This window comes from Hemibagrus wyckioides, linkage group LG14 (assembly GCF_019097595.1).
Source record: "Hemibagrus wyckioides isolate EC202008001 linkage group LG14, SWU_Hwy_1.0, whole genome shotgun sequence".
In the NCBI taxonomy this organism is placed as follows: Eukaryota; Metazoa; Chordata; class Actinopteri; order Siluriformes; family Bagridae; genus Hemibagrus; species Hemibagrus wyckioides.
The window spans coordinates 21,594,599-21,619,918 of NC_080723.1; the positions used below are offsets into that span (position 1 = coordinate 21,594,599).

General features: G+C 41.2%; 1 protein-coding gene across 1 annotated transcript in view; it reads left to right on the top strand.

Moving 5' to 3' along the window:
• tspan17 (tetraspanin 17) overlaps positions 1-18,059 on the top strand; it is a 30,623-nt gene extending 12,564 nt beyond the window's left edge. Inside the window, exons 2-8 of the mRNA XM_058407633.1 lie at positions 426-476; positions 1,805-1,951; positions 3,468-3,638; positions 4,019-4,144; positions 5,406-5,453; positions 11,289-11,405; positions 13,062-18,059. Coding sequence (XP_058263616.1) covers positions 426-476; positions 1,805-1,951; positions 3,468-3,638; positions 4,019-4,144; positions 5,406-5,453; positions 11,289-11,405; positions 13,062-13,127 — 726 coding nt within the window. The 3' untranslated portion in view covers positions 13,128-18,059. The remainder of the gene's footprint in view (positions 1-425; positions 477-1,804; positions 1,952-3,467; positions 3,639-4,018; positions 4,145-5,405; positions 5,454-11,288; positions 11,406-13,061) is intronic.
• The last annotated feature ends 7,261 nt before the right edge of the window (positions 18,060-25,320 follow it).

Sequence of the window (25,320 nt, forward strand, 5' to 3'; positions counted from 1 at the left end):
GGACATCGTAAACCCAGAGATTTTATGTACCGTGTTTTTGACGCAGACGTCCTCGCACTTATTTCATTAAATCACTCTTCGAAACGAACGCATTTAAATATCTTGTCCTCCTCCATCGGTTTGTTATTGATGCCGCATCTGCCACATCGCTCAATCTCACCTCTTCTGACAGCAAGCCCATCTGCTACGATATCAGTCCTCGCCAGTGACGCAAAGGATTCTGGGTAAGAGGCAGTTGCTTAGCGGGCTTTAATGAGGGTTTGAGTGAAAAGAGAAAAGCTTAAGAACCGTGAAACGAGACGCAAAGGAGAAGCGCAAGGCTATAAGGGACAGGCCGTATATCAGAGCCGGGTGTATAGGGTGGGGATGAATTGTATAAGTGGTCTAATCTGATTGTGGTGTGTGTGTGTGTGTGTGTGTTTTAGTTGCTGGGAGCAGCGTTCCTGGCAATCGGACTGTGGGCATGGGCTGAAAAGGCAAGTAGACAACACAAAGAGCTGAAGAAACACCGGTGATTCATGACATACCTGACATTCCTCTGCTTTTTTCTCCTTAACTACCTCCACAACACACACGCACCTTCTCTGCTTCTTGATGCACTCCTGCAGCATTAGGTTAAATTGTGCTTTTTAACAGTTTATTTTATAGTGTGTTGGAGTCCTCTGGGATGTTGGTATTTACAGGTTAAGAAGTCAAATTAAATTAACCAGTTTCTCTCCTTTAACCAGCTACGAGAAGAGAAAAAATTCCATTTCAACCAGTTTACCCTCATACTGACACCCACACCGACTCGTAATTCCCACTTTGTGGTGGCCTTCATATATGTTCAACTTGTAAATACCGTCTTTCCCACACGAATCCAACACACCGTTAGATTTACTGTAGTGGAACAGCAGAGAGACAAATTACCTCCTGTTCTCACTCACTGTATAACTCTCTCTCTATGGTTCTCACTCTTTCTTTCTCATTGCCTTTCTCTATCTCTCACTATCTCTTATACACACACTCTCTCTTTTTCTCACTCACTGACTTTCTTTCTCATTCACTCTCTCCTCTGCCTCTGTCTCTGTCTCACTATCTCCTACACACACACACACACACACACACACACACACAGACACACACAATCTGTCTCTCTCTCTGTCTCTCTCTGTCTGTTTCTTACACACACACACGCACACACTCTCTTTCTCAATCTCTCTCTCTCTCTTTCTCTCATTTACTCTTTCTGTATAGTTCTCTCTCTCTCTCTCTCTCTCTCTCTCTCTCACTCTCTTATATATACACACACACTCTCTCTCACTCTTTCTTACTCTCTTTCTTTTTTATTCCTTCTCTCTATAGCTCTCTCTTTTACACACACACACACTCTCATTCTCACTCTCTTTCTTTCTCATTCTCATATATATATCTTATACGCACACTCACTCTCATTCTCACTTACTCTCTTTTTTATCTTCTCTCTCTCTCTCTCTCTCTCTCTCTCTCTCTCTCTCTCTGTATTTTTTTCATTGCTTTATATTGTGTTTGGTCTGTCGTGCTGTTTTTGTTGAAAATAAAAAATAATCAGGTTTAACAATGTGCACATTGTTAAAAAAAAGTGGAAAAGAAACCTTTTTCTCCCTCACACATTGTTTAAATAAATTCCAGCACTGAGTGTTTAACCTGAACTTCAGCTGAAGCCATGATGATGAGTGTGAGCGGACCACGTGTCAGTCACCGTGTCTGCTGGATTTTACTCCTCTATAAGTGCAGGTGATTTTATAAATGTTTGGTTTCTATGGTAACATTCGTGTTTCCACAGGGCGTACTGTCGAACCTGTCGTCCATCACGGACCTGGGCGGCTTCGACCCCGTCTGGCTCTTCATTGTAGTCGGAGGGGTGATGTTCATCCTCGGCTTCGCAGGCTGCATTGGCGCTCTGAGAGAAAACACCTTCCTGCTCAAATTTGTGAGTTTTGCACTGTCCCTGTGTGTGTGTGTGTGTGTTTCCTGCAGATGTTTGGCTCGGTTTCCTCTTCCCCAATCGTTTCAAGGTTTATTCAGCCCCTCGTGGAAATAAGGATGGAATTAATTACCCGCTTGAGTGGAGCAAATCCACAACAAAGTCTAAGCAAACATTTTTCTGATGTCGAACACCACACGTCCGGTACCGGTCAGCCTGAGACTGGACGATCCTCATTAAAAAGAGGAAAAAGTTTCTATATAAATGATTAACCATGACCATTTAAAAGTGATTCTTAATATAATTTTGTCCGATTCCTGATCTCTACCCATCGGTGAGGGTGAAGGCTAAAATTATATTCACACAAGTCTCCAGTCACTGTACTATGAAGCCATCAGGAGGCGTTCCCTACTACTGGTTGCCATAGTAATATCGTTTATCAGTGGGTGGAGCAACTAGTATTCCGAATCCATTTTCTTGCGGCTGGAATGAATCGTTGGAATGTTTAGCGTCGGCCTATAAAACTCAGCAGTGTTAATCTGCATCATATCATACGAGATAAAGGAGTGTGATCTTTGCCACAGATCACGTGACCTCTAAGTATCTGCATGAAATGCTAGTGGACACGCCCACAACTCTCACAAGTCACCAGAGCTCTCTCTCCCAGCTCTTATAGATATCTCCGTTCACTGAAGGTATCATTTCAAACTGCTGCTCCTGCTGCCCCCACAGGGCTGTGGAACAGTCGGAGGAAAAGTGCTGTTCGCCCTCTTCCGCATAATTGAGCCCACAGATGGCTGTGATTGGCTAGGGTCACTATGATTGACAAAGGAAGGCCCCTCCCACCCAGACAGAACTGTTTTGCTCTTTTGGGCTTCTGGCCACATCTGGAACACGATGCAGTCTACAGGTGATAGGACAGATGTTTTTCTGTTGCCCTGGAAAAATGAAATGTTCTAGAAAAATGAAAAGACTGATACTGAAATTAATATCAAAACTCAAATATATATATATTTATTTTATATATATATATATATATATATATATATATATATATATATATATATATATATATATATATTTATTTATTCTTATATTAAAAAATAATATAATAAAAAAACGTTTTATTTGTATTATATTAAATTAAATATATATAAATATTAAATATAATTATAATATTACAAATAATAAGAAATAATCCTTTTTCTGTGGTGGTTTTTGATATTAATTTAATTTTTTTTCATTTAGCAAGAATGTATATATAAATATATTTGAAATAATTATTGGAGCTAAAGCATTTTTTTGTTTTTTTATAAAATTATTTTTAAAAAGTTAAATATATTTTTCTGTGTAAATCTCCGTGTTTTCCAGTAAAAAGCTGCAGAGAGCCAGAGTCAGGTTGTGAGTCGATGAGTCTGTATCGTATCTGTGTGTGATTTCAGCCCACAGACGTAAGGTGTTGATGAACTTTCGCCTATTTTTTTTTTTTACATCCTTCTTTCTTTGTTTGGCTCTCCCGCAGTTCTCCGTGTTCTTAGGTCTGATCTTCTTCCTGGAACTCACAGCTGGAATCCTGGCCTTCGTCTTCAAAGACTGGATCAAAGACCAGCTGAACTTCTTCATCAACAACAACGTCAAAGCGTACCGAGACGACATCGACCTGCAGAACCTCATCGATTTCGCCCAGGAATACGTAAGTTCTGCTTCAGACGTCCTCGGTGGTTCTTCGAGGTTCTTCCACAAAGGTCCATAAGGGACATGAGCCATTGCTTGGGAACTGAAGTAAGGAATAACTCACTGTGGGATGTGCAGTTAGAGGAAAATAATCATGTGATTTAAAAGCACTTCCCTGAGTGTTTTATTCCCATTACACCACTATTAAACAGTAATAAAACACCAGGGTTTCTTCTGCTACAAAGTAGAGATTCCTTTGAAGACTATGCTGTTGCTATGGAAACAATAAGATTAATATTAATAGAAACCCGTGATGTGGAGTTGTGTTACTATGGTGTTGTGGTCATGTAATGTGATTAAAAACTGATGATTGAGATGATAAGTGTGTGTGTGTGTCAGTGGTTGTGCTGCGGTGCCCACGGGCCGGACGACTGGAACCAGAACATCTACTTCAACTGCACAGAGCTGAACCCGAGCAGAGAGCGCTGTGGAGTTCCCTTCTCCTGCTGTGTCAAAGACCCGGCTGTGAGAACCTTCTCCACCACGCACGCACACACACACACACATACACACACACACATACACACACACACATACACACACACACACACACACACATACACGCGCACGCACACACACATACACACTTATACACACGTACTCCAGATATCTCCACCCTTTTTCTCTGGAAGTGCGGTGTATTCAGAGTGAGTGGAAATCAGTGTGTAGGTGGAGACAATCACCTGAGCCTGGAGGGTTAACGGAAACAAACACACACTATACACAACTGTACACAATATCACAGCAGATTTCTACACAAATACACACACACACACAACACTTCCACAAAAGTCTACAAAAAGTCTAAGTCTTTTTCATCTGTTCTATTTTCTCGTCTTGTTCTCTCTCTCTCTCTCTCTCTCTCTCTCTCACTCTCTCTGTCTCTCTCTCTCTCTCTCTCTCTCTCTCTCTGTCTCTTCCTTTCTTTCTCTCTCTCTGTCTCTTCCATTCTTTCTTTCTCTCTCTCTCTCTCTCCATCTTTTTCTCTGTCTCTCTCTCTGTCTCTCTCTCTCTCTCTCTCTCTTTCTTCCATTCTTTCTTTCTCTCTCTCTCTCTCTCTCTCTCTCTCTCCCTTTTTTCTCTCTCTCTCTCTCTCTCTCTCTCTCTCTCTGCCTTTCTCTCTTTTGCTCTCTCTCTCTTTCTCTTCACACACTACTTTGTTTGTTTATCTTTCTTTCTGTCCTTCTTACTGTGACATTTTTTCCTATCAGCTCCTTGACAGTGTTTCCTTCAGGAAATGAGAATCTCCCTTTTGGACAGAGACGTGCGTGCCTGTGTGTGTATCTGTGTGTGTGTGCGTGCGTGCGTGGGTGTATGTGTGTGCTTGTGTGTGTGTACATGTGTGTGTGCTTCCATGTGGGTGTGGCGTGCATGTGTGTTTTATCTCTGCAGTGCTGACGCTCACACATCTGTCTGCTACTGATCTGTTTTCCTTCAGTCCATCACAGCGCTGTACAGGGTTTTATTCATAGGAATGTTTTCAGCTCACTCACTAAAGTCACACCAGGGAGTGTGTGAGGGAGTGTGTGAGGGAGTGTGTGAGGGAGTGTGTGAGGGAGTGTGTGAGGGAGTGTGTGAGGGAGTGTGTGAGGGAGTGTGTGAGGGAGTGTGTGAGGGAGTGTGTGAGTGTGAATGTGACACTGTAACATCACACATTTTTTGAGGCTTTTCTTTACTAAACATCTCATCATGTGTATCAGGAGTGACCCTGTGTTCCTCTTTCCAGGAAGATGTTCTGAACACCCAGTGTGGATACGACGTGCGGCTCCAAGCAGTAAGTACTATCATCATCATCATCATACAGTGGCTGAGAAGTGCAAAACACAATAACAAATCTAAAAAACACAAGGACGATTCAGACAAAGCGGAAAAGGTAGGTATAGTTTGTAAATGGAATTCTTCCCTCTGATTGGACGAGACATCTGTCACTCAGGATCTACAGGAAGTCCAGCAGTAGCTGCAGCAGTAGAAAGTGGATTGGTGTGTGTATGAACACAGCTCTGCTCTTATAGCGCTCCTTACATCCCTTAATAGTTTGCTCTACGAAACATTCCTGTGTTCTTCTGGTGTGTTTTTAGAGATCACAAACTAATCTTTACTCCATGATACGCTATCAGTATATCCAAAATCGCGCCATATGAACCTCCTTCCTCACAGTAGCGCTGAATGAATTCTATTTTCTTATAAATATAAATGTTTGTTATTTTTTAAAAAGATTTAAAGTGATCCAATCAGAGGTAAGAATTCCATTCACAAACTATACCTACCTTTTCCAATTTTTTATTTTGTTTTCCGATTTTTATATTTTGTTTTCCTTTTTTTGTTGTTTTCCCATTTTTTAAATTTTGTTTTCTGAATGTTTTATTTTGTTTTCTGATTTTTAACTTTGCTTTCCGATTTTGTTTTTTTTTTTGCTTTCCAATTTTTTTATTTTGTTTTCTGATTTTTTTTTTGTTTTGTTTTGCTTTTTTTTTTTTTTAATTTGTTTTCCGATTTTTATATATTTTTTCTGATTTATTTTGTTTTCCAAATTGTTTTGTTTTTGGATTTATTATTTTGTTCTGCACTTCTTGGCCACCGTATATTCATCATCATCATCATCATCACCACACTGTTATCAGCTCCAGTGGATTAACAGTGTCTCTGCCTCCTCACACCGTCAGACCTCATGTTGATGTTGATGATGTTCGTCAAACAGCTCTGTTTTATTCCTTCCTTCTTGCACACTTTAAGCTTTTTACAGTTCAGACTGTCAGTGTAGAAAAAACTCTGCCTCCTGCATTTTAACCTTGTTTGCCAAAAGTTTTGGGACACCCCTCCAAATCATTGAATTCAGGGGTTGGGCTCGGCCCCTTAGTTCCAGTGAAAGGAACTCTTAATGCTTCAGCTTCATACCAAGACATTTTGGACAATTTCATGCTCTTTGTGGGAACAGTTTGGGGATGACCCCTTCCTGTTCCAACATGACTGCACACCAGTGACCAAAGCAAGGTCCATAAAGACATGGATGAGTGAGTTTGGTGTGGAGGAACTTGACTGGCCTGCACAGAGTCCTGACCTCAACCTGATAGAACACCTTTGGGATGAATTAGAGCAGAGACTGAGAGACAGGACAAAAGTTTTGGGTCATCTGCCTTTACATGCACATGAATGTAATATGGAGTTGTCCCGCCCTTTGCAGCTATAACAACTTCAACTCTTCTGGGAAGGCTTTCCACAAGGTTTAGGAGTGTGTTTATGGGAATTTTTGACCGTTTCTCTAGAAGCACGTTTGTGAGGTCAGGCACTGATGTTGGACGAGAAGGTCTGGCTCGCAGTCTCCGCTCTAATTCATCCCAAAGGTGTTCTATCAGGTTGAGTTCTGGACATTTGAAGGGGTGTCCCAGAACTTTTTGCAATTTAGTGTACATGTGATCTTCCAGAATATTCCGTTGACATAAATTACTTGAGATTTAATCAAGAAGCTGAATTCTTATCATTCAGGCTAGGAAACACCAGGGTTTCACTCAACACAACGCTTTAGACAGAGCGTGTAACTGCTGTCCAGTGTGTCCGGTTTAAAACCTGGCGAGTCTCTGATCCAGAGCTCCATCGCTCTTTCAAGGCTAGAAGTTTAGTAGGTCACAGTTTACTAATTTGCATGGGAAATGTTCGCCGAAGCGACACCACATACTGAGGTTTCATACAAATTCGCTGAGAGCGTATTTGACAAACTTGACCCAAACCTAACAGGAGCACACCGATTTTTTTGGACTTTCCCCTTAAATCGTGCGTACGTGTTTCCGGCGCACTCCATACGATGAGCGTAGGATAATGATACATGCTGTTTATAGACGTCATTGTGTTTAAATCACGCTCTCTCTCTCTTTCTGTCAGAGACACAGAGTGAGCACTGACCCCACCCTCAGGGGGTTAAGTGCAATAATTGAACGCTTTAGCTCATGGAGCAGAGCCTGTAATAACAGTTTGAGCTGGTCAGGGTGATAATTAGCTTCCCGTTTTAGGCAGAGGAAAGCGGCGCTCTGTAATCGGGAACTCGGAGTGCTACGCCAGGTCTCGCTGCTCTCCCTCAGCGCGGGCGTGGTAAGTCACGGCACCCGCCAGCTCTGTTACCATGGCTACGCTGTCAGAGCGGGTGATTTAGGAGCGCACTGTACTCTTGATTTAATTTGCGTCTTTTATTGGATACTGAAAATAAAACAAACAGCGGTAGATGAAGCGATTAAAGCAGTCGCTCTGTGTGTTGATGGATATGACAGCGTTTCTATGGCAACAGCTTGTTTACAAGGGGGCATAACTGCTTAGACATGATCGAACGTTTATGGAAGGAGTCTCCAGTGTCAGCACTTTGGAACATTCACTGTGTTTTCGTAGAATACAATAGAAATAGAATAGAAAACATTCCTATGCCTATTATGATATATTCAATTTAATTCTGTTCTGTTTCAATATATTCTATTCTATTTTATTCCATTATATTCTAGTTTATTCTTATAGCATGCTACCAGATAGCACTTTGAAACCATCACTGTATTCTTAGGCATAGGATAGTCCTCTATTCTATTCTGTTTTCTATTTTCTATTTTTTCTCTCTCTTTCTTTTTTAGCCTGCAACCAGATAGCAGTATGTTTTCTCAGGCATTGGAAAGTCTCCTATTCTATTCTATTCTATTCTATTCTATTCTATTCTATTCTATTCTATTCTTATAGCCTGCTACCAGATAACACTTTGGAACAGTCAGCATGTTTTCTCAGGCATAGGATAGTTGCGAGTCTACACTGAGTTTTGGACATGCTGAGTGATGGTCATTAGGGTGTTCGGTAACTTTGAAAGCTCTCACTGTTTTATTTCAGGCTTCTGTCTCAAACAGTAATGCTCCAGGATGTTTTTAGGGAAGGAAAAACATGAGAAATGGATCAACTGTACTGAAAGATTCTTAAGAATGGTTCGTTTTGTTGTTAATGGTGAAGTTCTCAGGAGCAACATTCAGCCAATCAGGACACGAGAGGATTCTGTTCTCGGCTGTCAGTTTAGAAAGCTCCGCTTCCTGCATTTTTAACTGTTACCTACACTGATCATGCATAACATTATGACCACCTGCCTAATATTGTGTTGGTCCCCCTTTTGCTGCCAAAACAGCCCTGACCCGTCCTGCACTGTGTATTCTGACCCCTTTCGATCAGAACCAGCATTAACTTCTTCAGCAATTTCAGCAACAGTAGCTCGTCTGTTGGATCGGATCACACGTGCCAGCCTTCACTCCTCACGTGTATCAGTGAGCCTCGACCCATGACCCTGTCGCCGGTTCAGCACTGTTCCTTCCTTGGACCACTTTTGATAGATACTGACCACTGCAGACCGGGAACACCCCACAAGAGCTGCAGTTTTGGAGATGCTCTGATCCAGTGGTCTAGCCATCACAATTTGGCCCTTCGTCAAACTCGCTCAAATCCTTACGCTTGTCCATTTTTCCTGCTTCTAACACATCAACTGTGAGGACAACATGTTCACCTACTGCCTAATATATCCCACCCACTAAGGGATATAACAGGTGCCATGATGAGGAGATCACCACTTTACCTGTTACTGGTCATAATGTTGTGCCTGATTGGTGTATCTACACACATGATCTTGCAGAATGGTCAGTTTACAGAAATGTAATATTTAAGATTTAATCAAGAAGCTCTATTCTTATAATTCAGACTAGGAAACCTGATTCTTAGGGAAATTGTATTAAATTGTTCTTGTAACTGTGTTATGTCTTTAATCCAGTTCTTCTCGTCGTACTTTAGTCTTTACTGTGAGGTACGACTCTCTGTTTTTCCATGAGTAACAGCTATCAGGTATCAGGCCATGGAAAATATCCACCGACTGAAACCAGTGCAATTCTTTTGAATCTTTTGTATCCTGTTAGTCTAGTGTTGCTGTATTCTTTTTTTTTTTTCAGACACCCTTTTCTGTGTGGAAGGGTGTGGAGAGGAAGTGGGAGAAACAAAACACACACACACAAAGAGACTTCCGGAATTAGATTTTATTTCATAATAAGCAATTATGTAGCACGTAGAGGATCTTTTCCCCTAACACCGCACACTGAAACATACAGAGATTAGGTCAGGAAATAGTTATTATTTTTTCTTTATAGCTTTTTGGGCAGTTTTTCAGAAGGCGTCAGTTCTCGGCTCCGTACCCCGAGGCCGACCGCGGCATGGGAGAGGAAATAAGAGACGGGTAAAAAAGACACCATGTTAAAAGAGACCTGAACCGAATTGGGAGAAACCCCTAGGGGAAATCACTTCCCTGTCATCTCATTGGTCCTCCAGCACATCCTCTACACTTCCCATTGGCCAGGGCATCGACGTCCAGGGTCCTTTATGTCGCCTGTCGACAGAGAGAAACCCTACGGAGAACCGGCCGTGACTCTCACGCAGCTTTTTAACTCATTTCTCAAGAACTAGTTTAAAAACCTCCGTCCAGATTTCCTTTTTTTTCCCCACCTCTTTTGTGATTCGCGTGAGCTCAGAGTAACGGCTAAAATCAGTAGCTCTGATCTGAACTCCGCCCGGTGTGGAGGTGCTCTCAGGTATGCAGCATAAAGGAACCACACCCCTGGATCAAACTCCACAAAGAGAAAATAAATAACACAGTCTTTTAAACATGTAGTTTCTGTAATGGTCTATTCATATATCGAGCGTGTGTGTGTGTGTGTTGTCGGGTCTGTTGATTTTTATGATTTTTGTTCACGCTGGCTGTGTTTAAACCCGTAATCCACTAATCTCCTCATCTCCGCGTGGAAGCGGTTCTGTCTGCTCAGCGTGGTGGAGAAACTGCATGTCCTCATGCCCATTATCAGCCAACCTGCTGCTCCTGCTGAAAGACACATCACACACACACACACACACACACACACACACACACACACACACACACAGAGTACTTTGTTAAATAAAAGCTCCAGTTTTCCTGAGAAACATCCCCATAAGGTCAGCGCTGTCAGATATTCCTGTTCTTGTGGACATTTTAAAAGTCTGAAAACATGCTGCACACACACACACACACACACACACTCTTGTAGTTTGTATTTGTGCATTGTAGTTAGTGTGTGTGTGTGTGCACTTTTATAAAAAGACACACACACACCCCCATACACTTGTGCCTTGTTAAGTAAAAGTTACAGTTTTCCTGCCAAATGTCCCCACAAGGTCAGAGCCGTCAGATATTCCTATATAATTAAAAAAAAGTATAAAAAGCATGAAAACAGGCTGCGCAGACACACACACACACACGGTTTGTATTTGTGTAGTTAGTGTGTGTGTCTGCATGATTAAAAGAAATGTGTACACACACACACACACAAGCATGTTTATATTTGTGAATTGTTGTGTGTTTATAAGAACCTGCATACACACACACACACACAAGCGTGTTTATATTTGTATTTTGTTGTGTGTGTGTGTTTATAAAAACGTACACACACACACGTGTGTTTATATTTGTGTATCGTTGTGTGTGCGTGTGTTTATAAAAATGTACACACACACACTTGTTTCTATTTGTGTATTGTTGTGTGTGACACCGATATCTCATCCATGTGATGTATTTTTTCCTCAGGAGCTGGATCGGCAGAGGTACATCTACACTAAGGGGTGTGTGGGGCAGTTTGAGAAGTGGCTGCAGGACAATTTGATCGTCGTGGCCGGCATCTTTGTGGGCATCGCGCTGCTACAAGTAAGAACCCGTTCTGTCCCCGTGTCAGAGTCCTGCTCCGTTTATCTCTCTGTATTCATAGACATGTTCCGTTTCTTCTGATCCGCGGTTATATACGCCAGGTTTAGTGTCGGCGTTGCCATGACAACCAGGAGTCCCATCAGCTCGTCCAGCAGCTCTGTAGATCGTTTGTGTTGCTAACGGGTTTTGAATTCTCACCAAACCACGATGTTACACATTTTATCACGCACTCCTCCTCTCATAAACCACAACACTGACTAAAGACGAAAAGATTTTAGAAAAGGAAGTGTCTTTATAAGGAAGAAGAACGACAAGTGGATTTTAGGGGTTCTATTATTTTAACACTGACTGGTCAGTTTATTAGGAACATCTGTACATTTCTGCAGTTGTCTAATCGGCTAATCAGGTGGCACTTGCAGCTCAGTGAATAGCTGCAGTCACACAGATTCAGTTCCAACATCCAACATCAGAATGAAGATAAAGTCTGGTCTCTGGGAGTTTGTGAGGTTCAGTCCAGATGTGCCGCTTTGAGCGTTTCAGAAATGTCCTGGGATTTACACAGAGCCTTGCGTAGATTTCAGGGAATTCTGTGTGACTTTCAGACCAGACCATAAATAAATAAATGACCATAATGAACGTACAGATCATATTTTTTGCTTATTAACAGCACAAGATGTAGGACTGAATAACTAAAAGATGCTGAAAAAATGTTCAATGTTGGCTTGAAATGTTTAACCTGCACCACAATGTATATAAGCAAACGCCTCGCTACAAGCACTCCTGATTCAAACTTTACACTTGGCACTGTGCAGTCAGGCAAGTACCGTTCTCCTGGCAACCGTCAAACCCAGACTCGTCCATCGGGTTTCATTTTTGTAATGAGAAGGCGGATCAGATAAGACAAGATACGATGAATCCACGCTTGTAAGTCAGATTATCCAAACAGTAGATTGGGGGGAAAAAATAATAAAAATACGACTCCTTCATTTTGGATGGGAGTTCACTTCACCATGTTGGTTGTCCATGTCAGCTGTTGCTGAAATCAAGACTGTCTCTCACATGCACAAAAACGAATAAGGTACATAGAAAAGAACGCATGGTTACCCACTTGTTGCTGTAGTAATAGGAATAAGAAGGCTTTATTTCTCAAATGAGTGAAAATGTTTTCTTTGTCGTCGCTCGTTAGGAAGGTCAGACTGCCATGATCCAGCTTTCCTGGAGCAGACAGGGTTAAAGGCCTTGCTGAGCCACTTCTGCCCTGATATGAACCTAAAAGACCAGTGTTTGCTTCACTAACAGAAATGTCAAAGTCTAAAGTCAGGGTTAATCTATAAACAGCTCATTAACTCACACAGAACCTGACAGTTCTTTGCTGTCTAATTAATATCTGATTGGTCTATAGATGTAAAAGGGGGCCAATACTTTTAAACAGCGCAACATTGAGGCTACAATGTGACCCTGATGGTAGGTTTATTTGATAAAGTAGCCACTGAATGCAGCTACAAGAGTTCTGCAGGAAACCTACCAAAGTAAAAGTCTCTGTTGAGCCGCCGTGTGGCAGATGATGATTTTAGTAAGATGCTGCCCCCTAATGGACACACTACTGTATTACACAGACTAATTTTTGTGTGTGTGTATGTGGCCGTTCTTTTGCAGATATTTGGCATCTGCCTCGCCCAGAATCTGGTGAGTGACATCAAAGCGGTCAAAGCCAACTGGTGACGCCCACCGGCGGATGGAGAGGTGAAGCCCAGTGACCTCTATGTGTGTGTTTTTTAAATTTTAACCCACCATCGAGCGGAGATCCGTGTTCTCCCGGAGCTTTACACGCACACTGACATTCCGAACAAACTGACTAGTTTCTTCTTCTTTTTTTTTTTTGTTCTTAATGGGAGAATGCAGTCAAAAAAAAAACAACAGGGAGGCGGAGCCTCTCTCTATAAAAAGCGTGTGGGCTCATGCTCTTTTCTTCAGCCTGTGGAAACTTTCTGGCTCCTATGCACTTGCGGAGAGAGACGGATCTGTACAAAGCCTTATTCCGATGCACGCCGCGTGGACGAGTTTCCCGCTCTTCTCGCTCCGGATGGAAACGGAGACTTTCCAGACGGCTCGTCTCTTTCATCCGCTGCAGTCAAAGGGATGGAGGACGTTTCGTAAAAGCCGCGTGATTTAGCTCGACGGGATCCTCCGTTAATATCCGGCTTCCGAGTCTCTTTTAAAAAAAAAAAAATTATTTTTTTGTATGTAATTATTTTTTGTTCAGCTAGAATATAAATAGTGATATGCTAACGTTAAACAGATCCTGTCACAATATGAACAATGCTGCTTTAACTCGTAGAGGATTATAGACTATACATTATACTAACCAAGTAATATTTTTCATTTTTAAACCAAGAGGGAGAGTCCACTGAAATTCAGTTCAAGAGCCAACCACTATGATATAGCCTTCACCTCCATCACGTCTGTCCTTCTTCCTGCTGCCTGCCCTGCTCCCGTACGCACAACCGCAGGTCCTTACCCGTAACCACATGCACATGATTCGTCCATCTTGGATACGGTCAAACAAAAAAATTCCTGGCAAGTTTACAAAAGGTGCCACAGCTCTGATTTTCTTAATGCTCACACACGTCTGTGTCGAAGGCTGACATTTACCCGAGCTCGTTTATGGCATAACTGATTAACAATTAGCCCCGCCCATAAGATCCCGTAAAAGGAAAGTTCAACAAAGGATGAAAACGGAAACTAAACGGTGAAAGAGCTCCTACAATAATGCAGCTCAGCCAATGCACCACCTCGGCTACTTATAGACGCCTCCTCCTTTTATAGGGCGCCATTAATTTTGTCTCTTAGTTGTCTTTCGATCACCTAGTTACTATGGAACGATTAGGTTTCACAAGTTTCCATAGGATACGGAAACATTTTCCGAACAGAATTTTCTCAAATATTACATTAGTGGTTTCCTGGAAACGATTTACGAAGAAATCTTCGAATTTGATCAGAGACCCAGCATTCACTCATATAATGTGTATATAGTGTCTGAGGGTCTGATAGTGAAGAATAAAGGAAGCATATTGCCATCAGATTAGCGTAGTCTACATCAGCACACATACACAGTAATTCAGGAAGCGCTATGAAACGACATACAGCTTTTACCAGTTAGCTTTTAAGGAAGAATTATTATAGTCAGGAGTCAAAAAGAAACTAATCATCAATTCCATCCATCCATCCATCCATCTATCCATGACCTGGAGATATTGTGAATGATTTGCTTATTACAGGTTTAATAACACCTCATATAATTAAACGTTATCAAACTTGTCTATTCCTCACCGCTAGCTGCACTACCTCCGTCTTGGTCAGGCTCTGGTTAGGGGCGTGGCCTGGAATTTAAAGTGTGCTGAGGAATACGGATCCAGCTTGAGCACTGCTTGGTGGAAAAGTGTTATAGCCGCCTACGTGCACGGTATGTAGGGTTATAGACGAGGCAATACAGTCGTGACTAGCATGAGAAAAATTCTCCGAAGGAGAAACGGAGATTTGTATTAGTGGCTGACAGAAAACCGTTCGTCCTGTAGTCGGGAGATGGAGGTGGGAGGAGCTTTCTCTCTCTCTCCGCTGTCAATCATGGCGACACTAGCCAATCGTAGGCATCTGTGTGTTCATGTATGCGGAAGAGAGTGGATTTCCTCAGTTACTGCGCCCCTCCCCTACCAACAAAAACAGTGTTAGTAATGCCAAATGAGAAGATTTGTTTTTCTCAGTAATAGTCAGTATACATATATATATATATATATATATATATATATATATATATATATATATATATATATATATATATATATATATATATATAATGTTTGATTATTATACACTAACAACGTTGGCACATCTATAAGTATTTCTGAGGAACGTTAAACCTGTAATAAGCATTTTACACCAAGCTAGCCCGAGTGCTAGGAGGAGACACACAGGTCATGATGTAAACCGGAGGCTTTTGGTAGTATTTATTATGATATCTAGGGACCATGTATACACACACACACACCTAGCTCCTAGCCAGCCTCCATATAGCACAACTATATATATATATATATAAAGAGAGAGAGAGATATTTACGTATACGCTCAGGCATTTCACTTCCCGAGGACTGAAGCCGTCACTCAGCAGGGACGAGTGTGTCGCAGGAGGGGTTTTATTAAACATGGCTGCATGTTACCGGTGTTGGTGAAAGAGTTGAATGTTGTGCATGCTCTTATTATTATAATTAGGATTATTATCATTTTGTTTTAAAACTGCTCGTTTGAGAGCATCGCGTCCGTGGCAGTTGAAGTTCTCAGCGTTCTGTCCGTCGGAGAGACGCAGACGTTTATGCACAGGTAAAGCCAGCGCCATTATTCGGACCCGGGTTCATTCCTCGACTGTTTGTTTGTTTGTTGAAGCAGAGTGGCCTTTCTTTTCTCTTTCTGTCATTCCCACGTGGAAACCTGCGTGTCACGTATGTACCGCGTTTCCTTCTCTCCGTGCGTGACCCGACGCTAAATCGGATGATGGACATTCCGTGTCGGTGAGTTTACTTTATTTGTTTTCCTTAAACCTCCAGAATTCCTAAAGGATTATAACTCTGGTGTAAATTTCTAAAATTATAGACCGTAATTCTGAATGATTGACAAGAATGAATGAATGAATGACAAGCTAATCATCACACTGTTAATGATGTAGTGGCTTTGCGCGTAGATATACACACTAGAGCCCTAGATAGATGACTGGAGTACACACTTAAAGCTACGTTCCTGCTGTGCATAAGTAAGTGCCCCCCCATAGACACCTTCTATTAGATTTAACATGTTAAGCACATGAGAGGATCAGATGTTCATTTTTCAGACAGTATTTTCTCATTGTAAAGCGTTTATTTTATGTTTTTAGGCTCAAAGGTTTCAAAGATCTGATTTCGCTTGGCTTGGAGAGGAAAAATATTCAAATTTTTAATGGAAAGAAAAACAACAATACCTGATGAACTCACGTGAAAGTTATGAAATGTTTGTTTTTCCCCATATCGGGAAAAAAAGCTACAGCTTCACCTCTGACTGTTTAACGTCCCAGTGTTACTATAGCAACGGTAACGTATAAGGAATGACTGCTGCAGTTGTAGAAAATGAATCCGTTTCCTCTCCGACCAATCAGAATCCAGAATTCAACAGAACCACACCTCCTTCTGGTGGAAACTCCGATATTTCTGATCCGATAGATCGAGCTATGGATATAAACGTCAACCTCTGCCACGGAGTCACACCGCTGACTTTCCCCAAAACATTTCATAGTGCTGTTTAACTAATCAGCTAGCTAACGTTCATTAACAGTTCATAAATATTGCGTAACACTCGACACCGTTCACGCGCTCTCAGAAAATCGTTCGAAGCACTTCTACACAGATAAATGTTTACATTTCCCGAATCCGTTCATCCTTTCTTAAATCTAGGGCTCTAATACATCTATCTATGGGGTTTAGACTTTTTTTTTTTTTTTTGTCCCGGAATGATCCTCAGACTTTCCAAGCAGCTTTTAAACAGCGCTCTTAAAAATTCTTAAAAAGCAAAACCGATTCATTTCAGGGAATTTTCATACGCATAGCACCGTGTTGGATCTGTTCACATTTTGTTTAAATGCTTATTCTCAATATTTCTCATTTCTGTTGCTTTGCTTTAAGCTAAAAAACTCAATGCTAATGGCTCCCTGGCTAGCTTTCAGTCTTTCTTAGCCGTGTTGGCGGATTTGATCGAGCGCCGTTTCATATCGTAAAGTAAAGAGTCGACCTCGGCGTGTAGCGGCGTGATTTCCCACTGAAGTGTTGACATCTGCAGGATTTCCTCACTCTTCCTCAAGCTCACGATCACGATCACTCGACCCGAGGAAGCTCCTGTCTGTTCATTAATCTGTAAATTCAGGGCAGCACATTCATAGAGATGCGGTGTCTTGCGTAAGTATTTGCCCCCTTAAACTTTTCCCACATTGTGGAGTGTAAGAAACTGAAACTTAGTTCATTCGGTGATAATGTGAATCTACACAAAATAGCTGCTTTATGTTGGTATACTGATCAATATAGTTTACAGAATTATTTATAAATAATTTTTCTTTATTTAAAGGTCGCATAAGTATTCACTCACACCCCCAAACACACACACTGCTGTGAAAATACTTCTCTAAAGTTAACAAGAGGTGCCAATACTTTTGACCTATTGTGTGTAGATTCACGACACTTTAGTTGAGCAACACGTGGGGGGGGGTCAATACTTACGCACAGCACCGCAAATATGGGACGTTGAGATTCTTACGTTAAAGCGTCTAGCCAGCCGTATAGTAGCGTCCACTCTTTATACTAGTTAGTGTGATGCCGCTAATCCGAGACGGTCACGCCTTTTAGGTAAAGGTGTGAGGGGAGCCGCGGCGCTCTCGCTCTCATCGTCACAGAAGAACTGAAATCGTTGCTGAAATGATCCGATCCACGCCTCTGGTTTGAGAAGAGGCTCTGTTTTTTTCTTTTGTTTTTTAAAGTCCATTTATTGACTTGATTGTGGGACATGGTCTGTTACACTGTATGTTATATAAAATATGCTCCTTTTTCATATTCAATAAAAGGATTTATGACCTTGTAGGTTCTTTCTGTCGTCACCACTAGAGTTATTTACCATCCTTGCTCCTGCGGTTTGGGCTCAAGGATGAATTTGAGGTTCTGTAATAACGTTAAATGGTTCTTATACACATATTGGAGCAAGGTCCAGGTGTTTATGAAACGAATTGGGATCATAACCTGACCGAAACCTAAAGGCTGAAGTTGCGCCCAGTCTCCAGCAGACGGCGACAGATTCACCCTCAGAGTTACTGACTTCACCAGCAGGATGATTATTATCTTAAAATGACCTGAATGTACAGACAGATCGTGAATGAGATCAGAATTACTCACAAGACTATTAAAGAGTTAATTATTTAAGTTAAAGGTTTGAGGCTTAGTGGTTAGCAGTGTTGCCTCACAGCAAGAAGGTCCTGGGTTCGAATCCCGGGTTTGAACAGGCAGAGGCCTTTCTGTGTGGAGTTTGGGGGTACTCCAGTTTCCTCCCACAGTCCAAAAACATGTACATTAGGTTTAATGGTAATTCTAAATTGCCCATAGGCGTGAATGTGAGTGTGTGTGGTCGTCTGTCTATATGTGTGGCCCTGTGATGGACTGGTGACCTGTCCAGGGTGTACCCCTGTCTTTCACCCAGTGTGTGCTGGGATAGACTCCAGCAGATCCCTGTGACCCTAATTAGGAATAAAGAGGGTTTGACCATTTTACAGATTCTATAGAGATCCATGAGAGAAAAACAAACTGAAATTTAGAATAATTCAAAAAGAAAGAAAGAGTGACAGAGTTGAGACAAAATAAAGGAAAGGAAAAAATGTTAGGAAAGACTGACCAGTAAAAAAAAAAAAAAAATCATAGGAAGGAAAGTTGGAACAGATGATGGACACACACGTGAAACATGAAACAAAGGACATGGAAACATTCAAGCAAAGGAAAGAAGTAGAGAAGGAAGGAAAGAAAGAAAGGGACCAAGAAGAAGAAACAGAATATAAAGGAAAGGAAAATGAAGAAGACTGGTATGAAGGAACGAAGGAAGAAAGCCATGCCAAAAAACAGGAAGTACTTTAAGAAAATAAACAACCAAAGAACGGCGGAATGTGTGAGAGAAAAAAAAATAGACAGAACGGAAGATGCAAACAGGAAGTAAATGAATAGAGAAGGAAATGGAAAACGTCCACACAGAGGAAGGAAAAAAAGAAAAAGAAATGATAAGCCAGACAACAAATGGACATGCTGAACGTCAGGAAAAGAAATAAAATGAACTCGGGGGAAATAAGAAGAAAGACAAGACCAGTGGAGAAGGAATGAAAGAAAGACAGCAGCCAACAGGACGTATATGAAGGGAAAAAAAAAACAACTAAAGAAAAAGAGAAAGAGAGGGGAACAGGGAAAAAAAAAAAGAAAGAACAAACAAACCAGGAAATAAATATAGAAGGAAATGAAAGAAAGAAAGAAAGAAAGAAAGAAAGAAAGAAAGAAAGAAAGAAAGAAAGAAAGAAAGAAAGAAAGAAAGAAAGAAAGAAAGAAAAATAAGTGGAAAAAGGAGGATATGTACAAGATTGATGAAGAAGGAAGGAAATAAAAAAAAAGAAAAGAAAGAAAGACAGGAACCAGCAGGAAGAAGAGAAAAAGAACCTGATGCCTTTTATATTTGATGTTCTTTTTATTTTTGTATCTAATAGCAGGTTCTGTTATTCTCGGGTTATTTCATGTTATTTTCTGCTTTAACACACAGACGAGCGTGACATGAGTGTGTGATGTAAACGTCCTGCTGAAGATGTTTAATGTTTATTTCATTTCCATCTGTTCAGCATGACTGGATTACAGCAGCGGTGTGTGTGTGTGTGTGTGTGTGTGTGTGTGTGTACAGTACAGACATTAAGCTGTACATTATGTTATAAAACATGACATTAGCGTGTATCCCACACGCCCATAAAGAACAGAGAGAGAAAGTGAGAGATGGGATTCTGCTCGGCTGCACTTCCCTCCCCTCCCACACGCTCTCCACACCCGGGCGGTCTGTACATCATGCCGTAAAACACAACATTACAGTATTTAATGCCCATAAAGGACCTCTGATTCAATTCTGCACCGCTTCATTTCCTGCTCGCCCCTCGCCATCAGACGCTCGGGACCTTCGACATATCTCTGACGACCTCCAGAAGAGACTCGGCTGATAGGATCGGCTGCTCAGGTTGGACTGCCCAGCTGATCCTGACGAAGCTCCCTGAAGTCCACACTGGAGAACCTGTCCCAAACCACACTGTTCACTACACTGGACACAAACACACCTTTATGTCACATCATTGTGGGCGTGGCTTAATCCACACACTGTTCACTACACTGGACACAGACACACCTTTACGTCACATAATTGTGGGTGTGGCCTAATCTACACACTGTTCACTACACAGGACACAAAAACACCTTTACATCACATTGCTGTGGGCGTGCTCTAATGCACACACTGTTCACTATACTGGACACAAACACACCTTTACGTCACATCATTGTGGGCGTGGCTTAATCCACACACTGTTCACTACACTGGACACAAACACCTTTGTCACATAATTGTGGGTGTGGCCTAATCTACACACTGTTCACTACACAGGACACAAACACACTTTTACATCACATTGCTGTGGGCGTGCTCTAATGCACACACTGTTCACTATACTGGACACAAATACACCTTTATGTCACATCATTGTGGGTGTGGCCTAATCCACACACTGTTCACTACACAAGGCACAAAAACACCATGTCATGTCACATAATTGTGGGTGTGGCCTAATCTATACACTGTTCACTACACAAGACACAAACACACCTTTATGTCACATAATTGTGGGCATGGCTTAATCCACACACTGTTCACTACACAAGACACAAACACACCTTTATGTCACATCATTGTGGGTGTGGCCTAATCCACACACTGTTCACTACACAAGGCACAAAAACACCATGTCATGTCACATAGCTGTGGGTGTGGCCTAATCTACACACTGCTCACTATACAGGACACAAACATCTTTGTCACATCACTTTGGGCGTGGCCTAATCCACACACTGTTCACTATACAGGACACAAAAACACCTTTACATCACATCACTGTGGGCGTGGCCAAAATCACACACTGTTTACTAGAAAGGACTTAAAAACACCTTTACATCACATTACATTAATGTGGGGGTGGCCTAATCCACACACTGCTCACTATACAGGACACAAACACCTTTGTCACATCACTGTGGGCGTGGCCTAACCCACTCTAGTCACTATATAGACCCACAGCATCTCAGATGTCTAAAACTTTATGCTCGAGACTCTGTGTCCTATAGGAGTCTATCACTGGGTACATTGACACATCACTGTGGGCGTGGCCCTGACCATCAGTCTGTGTAGACTGCATATATTTGTATAGTTTGACTCACACTACCTGAGGGAGAAGGTTCTCTCCTCTGCTGAGACCAAAATGAGACCAACATTTGAAACCCCAGGGTGAAGCATGGTGGTGGAAGCGTCATACTGAGTGTTATCCTTGGCTTTGATGCCTCTCTAATGAATACTAATAATGAATACTAGGTTTTTATTTGTAAATAATTTTGCAATATATTGACCCATCCCCCTTATTTTAATATTTTAAGCTGCTTTGTGTAGGTGAACGAAATCTTCTACATGACACTATACATACACAGCGTGATAGATCACCTAAACACCTCACACCACTTCCTCACCACCTTCTCAGGACAGTCCACATAACCACCATTATCACTCCTCTCAAATTACACACCGTATCCATGGAGATACGCCTTTCAACACCTATAAACTATAGTGCATTATGGGTATATTGTCCCTTTCAAGGTAAATTTGTGGACATAATTATCACAGTGCATTGTGGGGTTTGAAGAGCTTTCCACAGAGCTTTCAGATATGACTCGTATTTCCCTGCAGCCGATGACCTTTGCCCTCTGACCTTTGGCTGCTTCTTGACTGCTGCAGCTGCCGGACTTTCTGCTGTGATGTGACATTTCAGTAAGCAGCTGAAGATTATCTGGAACAATTTTCCTCAGTGAAACGTGTCCCAAACCACAAACCCTGTCCACTTTTCAGGACACCAACCTTCTAAAAATCCTGTCTGATTTGATCATGTTGTCAAGCTAGCTATTAATTTTTAGCAGTTTGGGTCATTTTAGCTAGCTGGCTAATATAATCTGTGAAAAGCTAGTATTAATCGTTTTCATTATAAATCTGTGTGGATATTACTTGAAATTTTTTTTTTGAATTAGCATCTAATTATCTCAGGCTGACATTCTAGCTAATGTTATCTCCATAACTTAGCATTTCAGAGCAGTTTGGATTTTAATCCTCTCAGATATCAGTTTGGTTCACTAGCTGGCTAACTAGACGTTTACTTCTGAAAGCCAGGAACGTCCTTCTTTCTACACACACCCTCATTAGTATATATGACCTTTAGGTCATTCTCACTTCCACTGCAGACAGACTTGTTAAATTGCTAATAATAATAATAATAATAATAATAATAATAATAATAATAATAATAATAATAAGTAAGTTTAACAAGCTGTTTATATAGTAAATAGATACACTGATATACACTATATTGTGAAAAGTTTTGGGACACCCCTCCAAATCATTGAATTCAGGTGTTGTTTTTCAGGGGTTGGGCTCAGCCCCTTAGTTCCAGTAGTTCCTTAGTTCCTGACCTCACAAATGTCTAGTGGAACGGTCAAAAATTCCCATAAACACACTCCTAAACCTTGTGGAAAGCCTTCCCAGAAGAGTTGAAGCTGTTATAGCTGTAAAGGGCGGGACAACTCCATATTACATTCATGTGCAGGTAAAGGCAGACGTCCCAGTTTTGGCCTGGCTCGCAGTCTCTGTTCTAATTCATCCCAAAGGCGTTCTATGGGGTTGAGGTCAGGACTCTGTGCAGGCCAGTCAAGTTCCTCTACACCAAACTCGCTCATCCATGTCTTTATGGACCTTGCTTTGGTCACTGGTGTGCAGTCATGTTGGAACAGGAAGGGGTCATCCCCAAACTGTTCCCACAAAGAGCATGAAATTGTCCAAAATGTCTTGGTATGAAGCTGAAGCATTAAGAGTTCCTTTAACTGGAACTAGGGGGCTGAGTCTAACCCCTGAAACACAACACCTGAATTCAGTGATTTGGAGGGGTGTCCAATTTTTTTTTTCGCAATATAGTCTATATAGTATGTAATGCTTGTGTGCTTGTTTTTGGGGAATAAAAGGCTCTTTAGAGGTTTCAGTTCAGTGTTTTTCTCACTCGCATGTGTCTAGAAGGTGCTGAGGTCCTTCATGTGACGGTTCGCTCCCTCCAGCCCAGCTGATGCTGATGTGACGCTCTGATGGAGATCAATGGAGGCCTTTAATACACAGAAGAGTTCATCCTCATAAATGACAGAAATTTCTTTCAGGGGGTTACTTTGTGATCAGTGGCTGGATTTTCGCTGATTTGAACCACACTAAATAAAGAGCAGGGCAGTTTTAAAACAGGAGTCCAATAATGTCTCAGCATCACCGCAAACATCTGCAAAGCTACAACAAATATCTGCAGCTGAGCGATCACTTAATAGCAGCCTGCATCTCGCAGGCAAATGATTTCAGACTAAGCAGAGCTATGTATGAACTGTACACGCCCCTACTGGGCTAGTGATGTTCATGCGGCTTTATAGGGAATAAAGTATGTTGTTTGGGACGTCTCCAGAGTGTTTAGGATTGGTGTTGTGTCCTAAAGAGTGAACAGGGTTTATGTGTATTTGGGACATGTACATAGTGGACTGATTATGATGACAAGTTTTAGAAGGTTAGTGTTATGTCCTGAAGGATGAACAGAATTTGTGGTTTGGGACACATCCATGGTGGACTAATAATGGTGAGATGTTTTAGATGGTTGGTGTTATGTCCTGAAGCATGAACAGGCTTTATGTCAATTTAGGACACGTCCATAGTGGACGAATAACGATGAGATATTTTGGAAGGTTGGTGTTGTGTCCTGAAGAGTCAACAGGGTTTATGGTTTGGGACATGTCCAGAGTGGACTAATCATGGTGAGATGTTTTGGAAGTTTGGTCTTGTGTTCTAAGCAGTGAATAAGGTTTGTAGTTCGGGACACAACTATGGTGGACTAATGATGGTGAGATGTTTTAGAGAGTTGAAGTTGTGTCCTAAAGAGTGAACAGGCTTTATGTGTATTTGGGACAGGTAATATAAACTACTAGTCTGAGATTGTTACCTGAGAAAAGATAAAATAACATGGTTTCTGTTAAAGATTTTGACAGATTATATTAGCCAGCTAGCTAAAATGATCTAACCTGACAGGATTTATACAGATTTTATTAGGTATCTTGATAACATGAGCTAATCTGACAGGATTCTTACAGATTTTTCTTCATAGGTATCTTACATAAACTAATCTGACAGGATTCTTATAAATTTTACTTCTCAGGTATCTTACATAAACTAATCTGACAGGATTTTCACAGATTTTACTTCTCAGGTATCCTACATGAGCTAATCTGACAGGATTCTACTTTATTAGTCATCTAGAGCTAATATAATCTGACAGAAATATTAGATTTATTCAGATAGCTAACATATGCTAACCTGTAATCATTTCTGAATGTGATTGAAAGATGTGTAGAAAGTTAAATGCTAAAATTAGATTATTAGGTGGCTAGCTAACATTAGCTAGCTGAATGTGTTCAACAGAGAGTGTGTAGAGACACTTAACCTCTACAGGATCAGATAGATGTGAGGATCTGATAAATCTGCTTGGACTGTGTGTGTGTGTGGACTTTACCTCAATTCTGGACCTTGAGGAAACCGAAACAGTGGTTAAGTTAGTTGTAAACAAGCACTATTAGAAATGCTGGCCAAGCTAAACCATCGGCATGTTTCATTAATTTGTCTGAAATTAAAATGGATTAAAATGCGCAATAATAGTAAGTGCTGGATTAAGTGCTAGTTCAAAATCTGGCATCTTTTCCATTTATTTATTATTGTATTAGTCGTTTTTTAATTTTAATTTTTTATAAAAATCTCCCGTTTTTGTGTTACACTGCATGACTCATGGCTGTAATAAAACCTCAATCTCCTTCAGTCCTTATTTTCTATCCCCTAATGTAAAGATGCTCTAGGCACCTCTATTTAACAAAAAATAAGTAAGGCTTGGAGAACTCAATTCCTTTTAGCCTATAGCTCTCCCTCTCTTGTCCATGTCCTTGTCTCCTCCCTGTTTGTAGTCT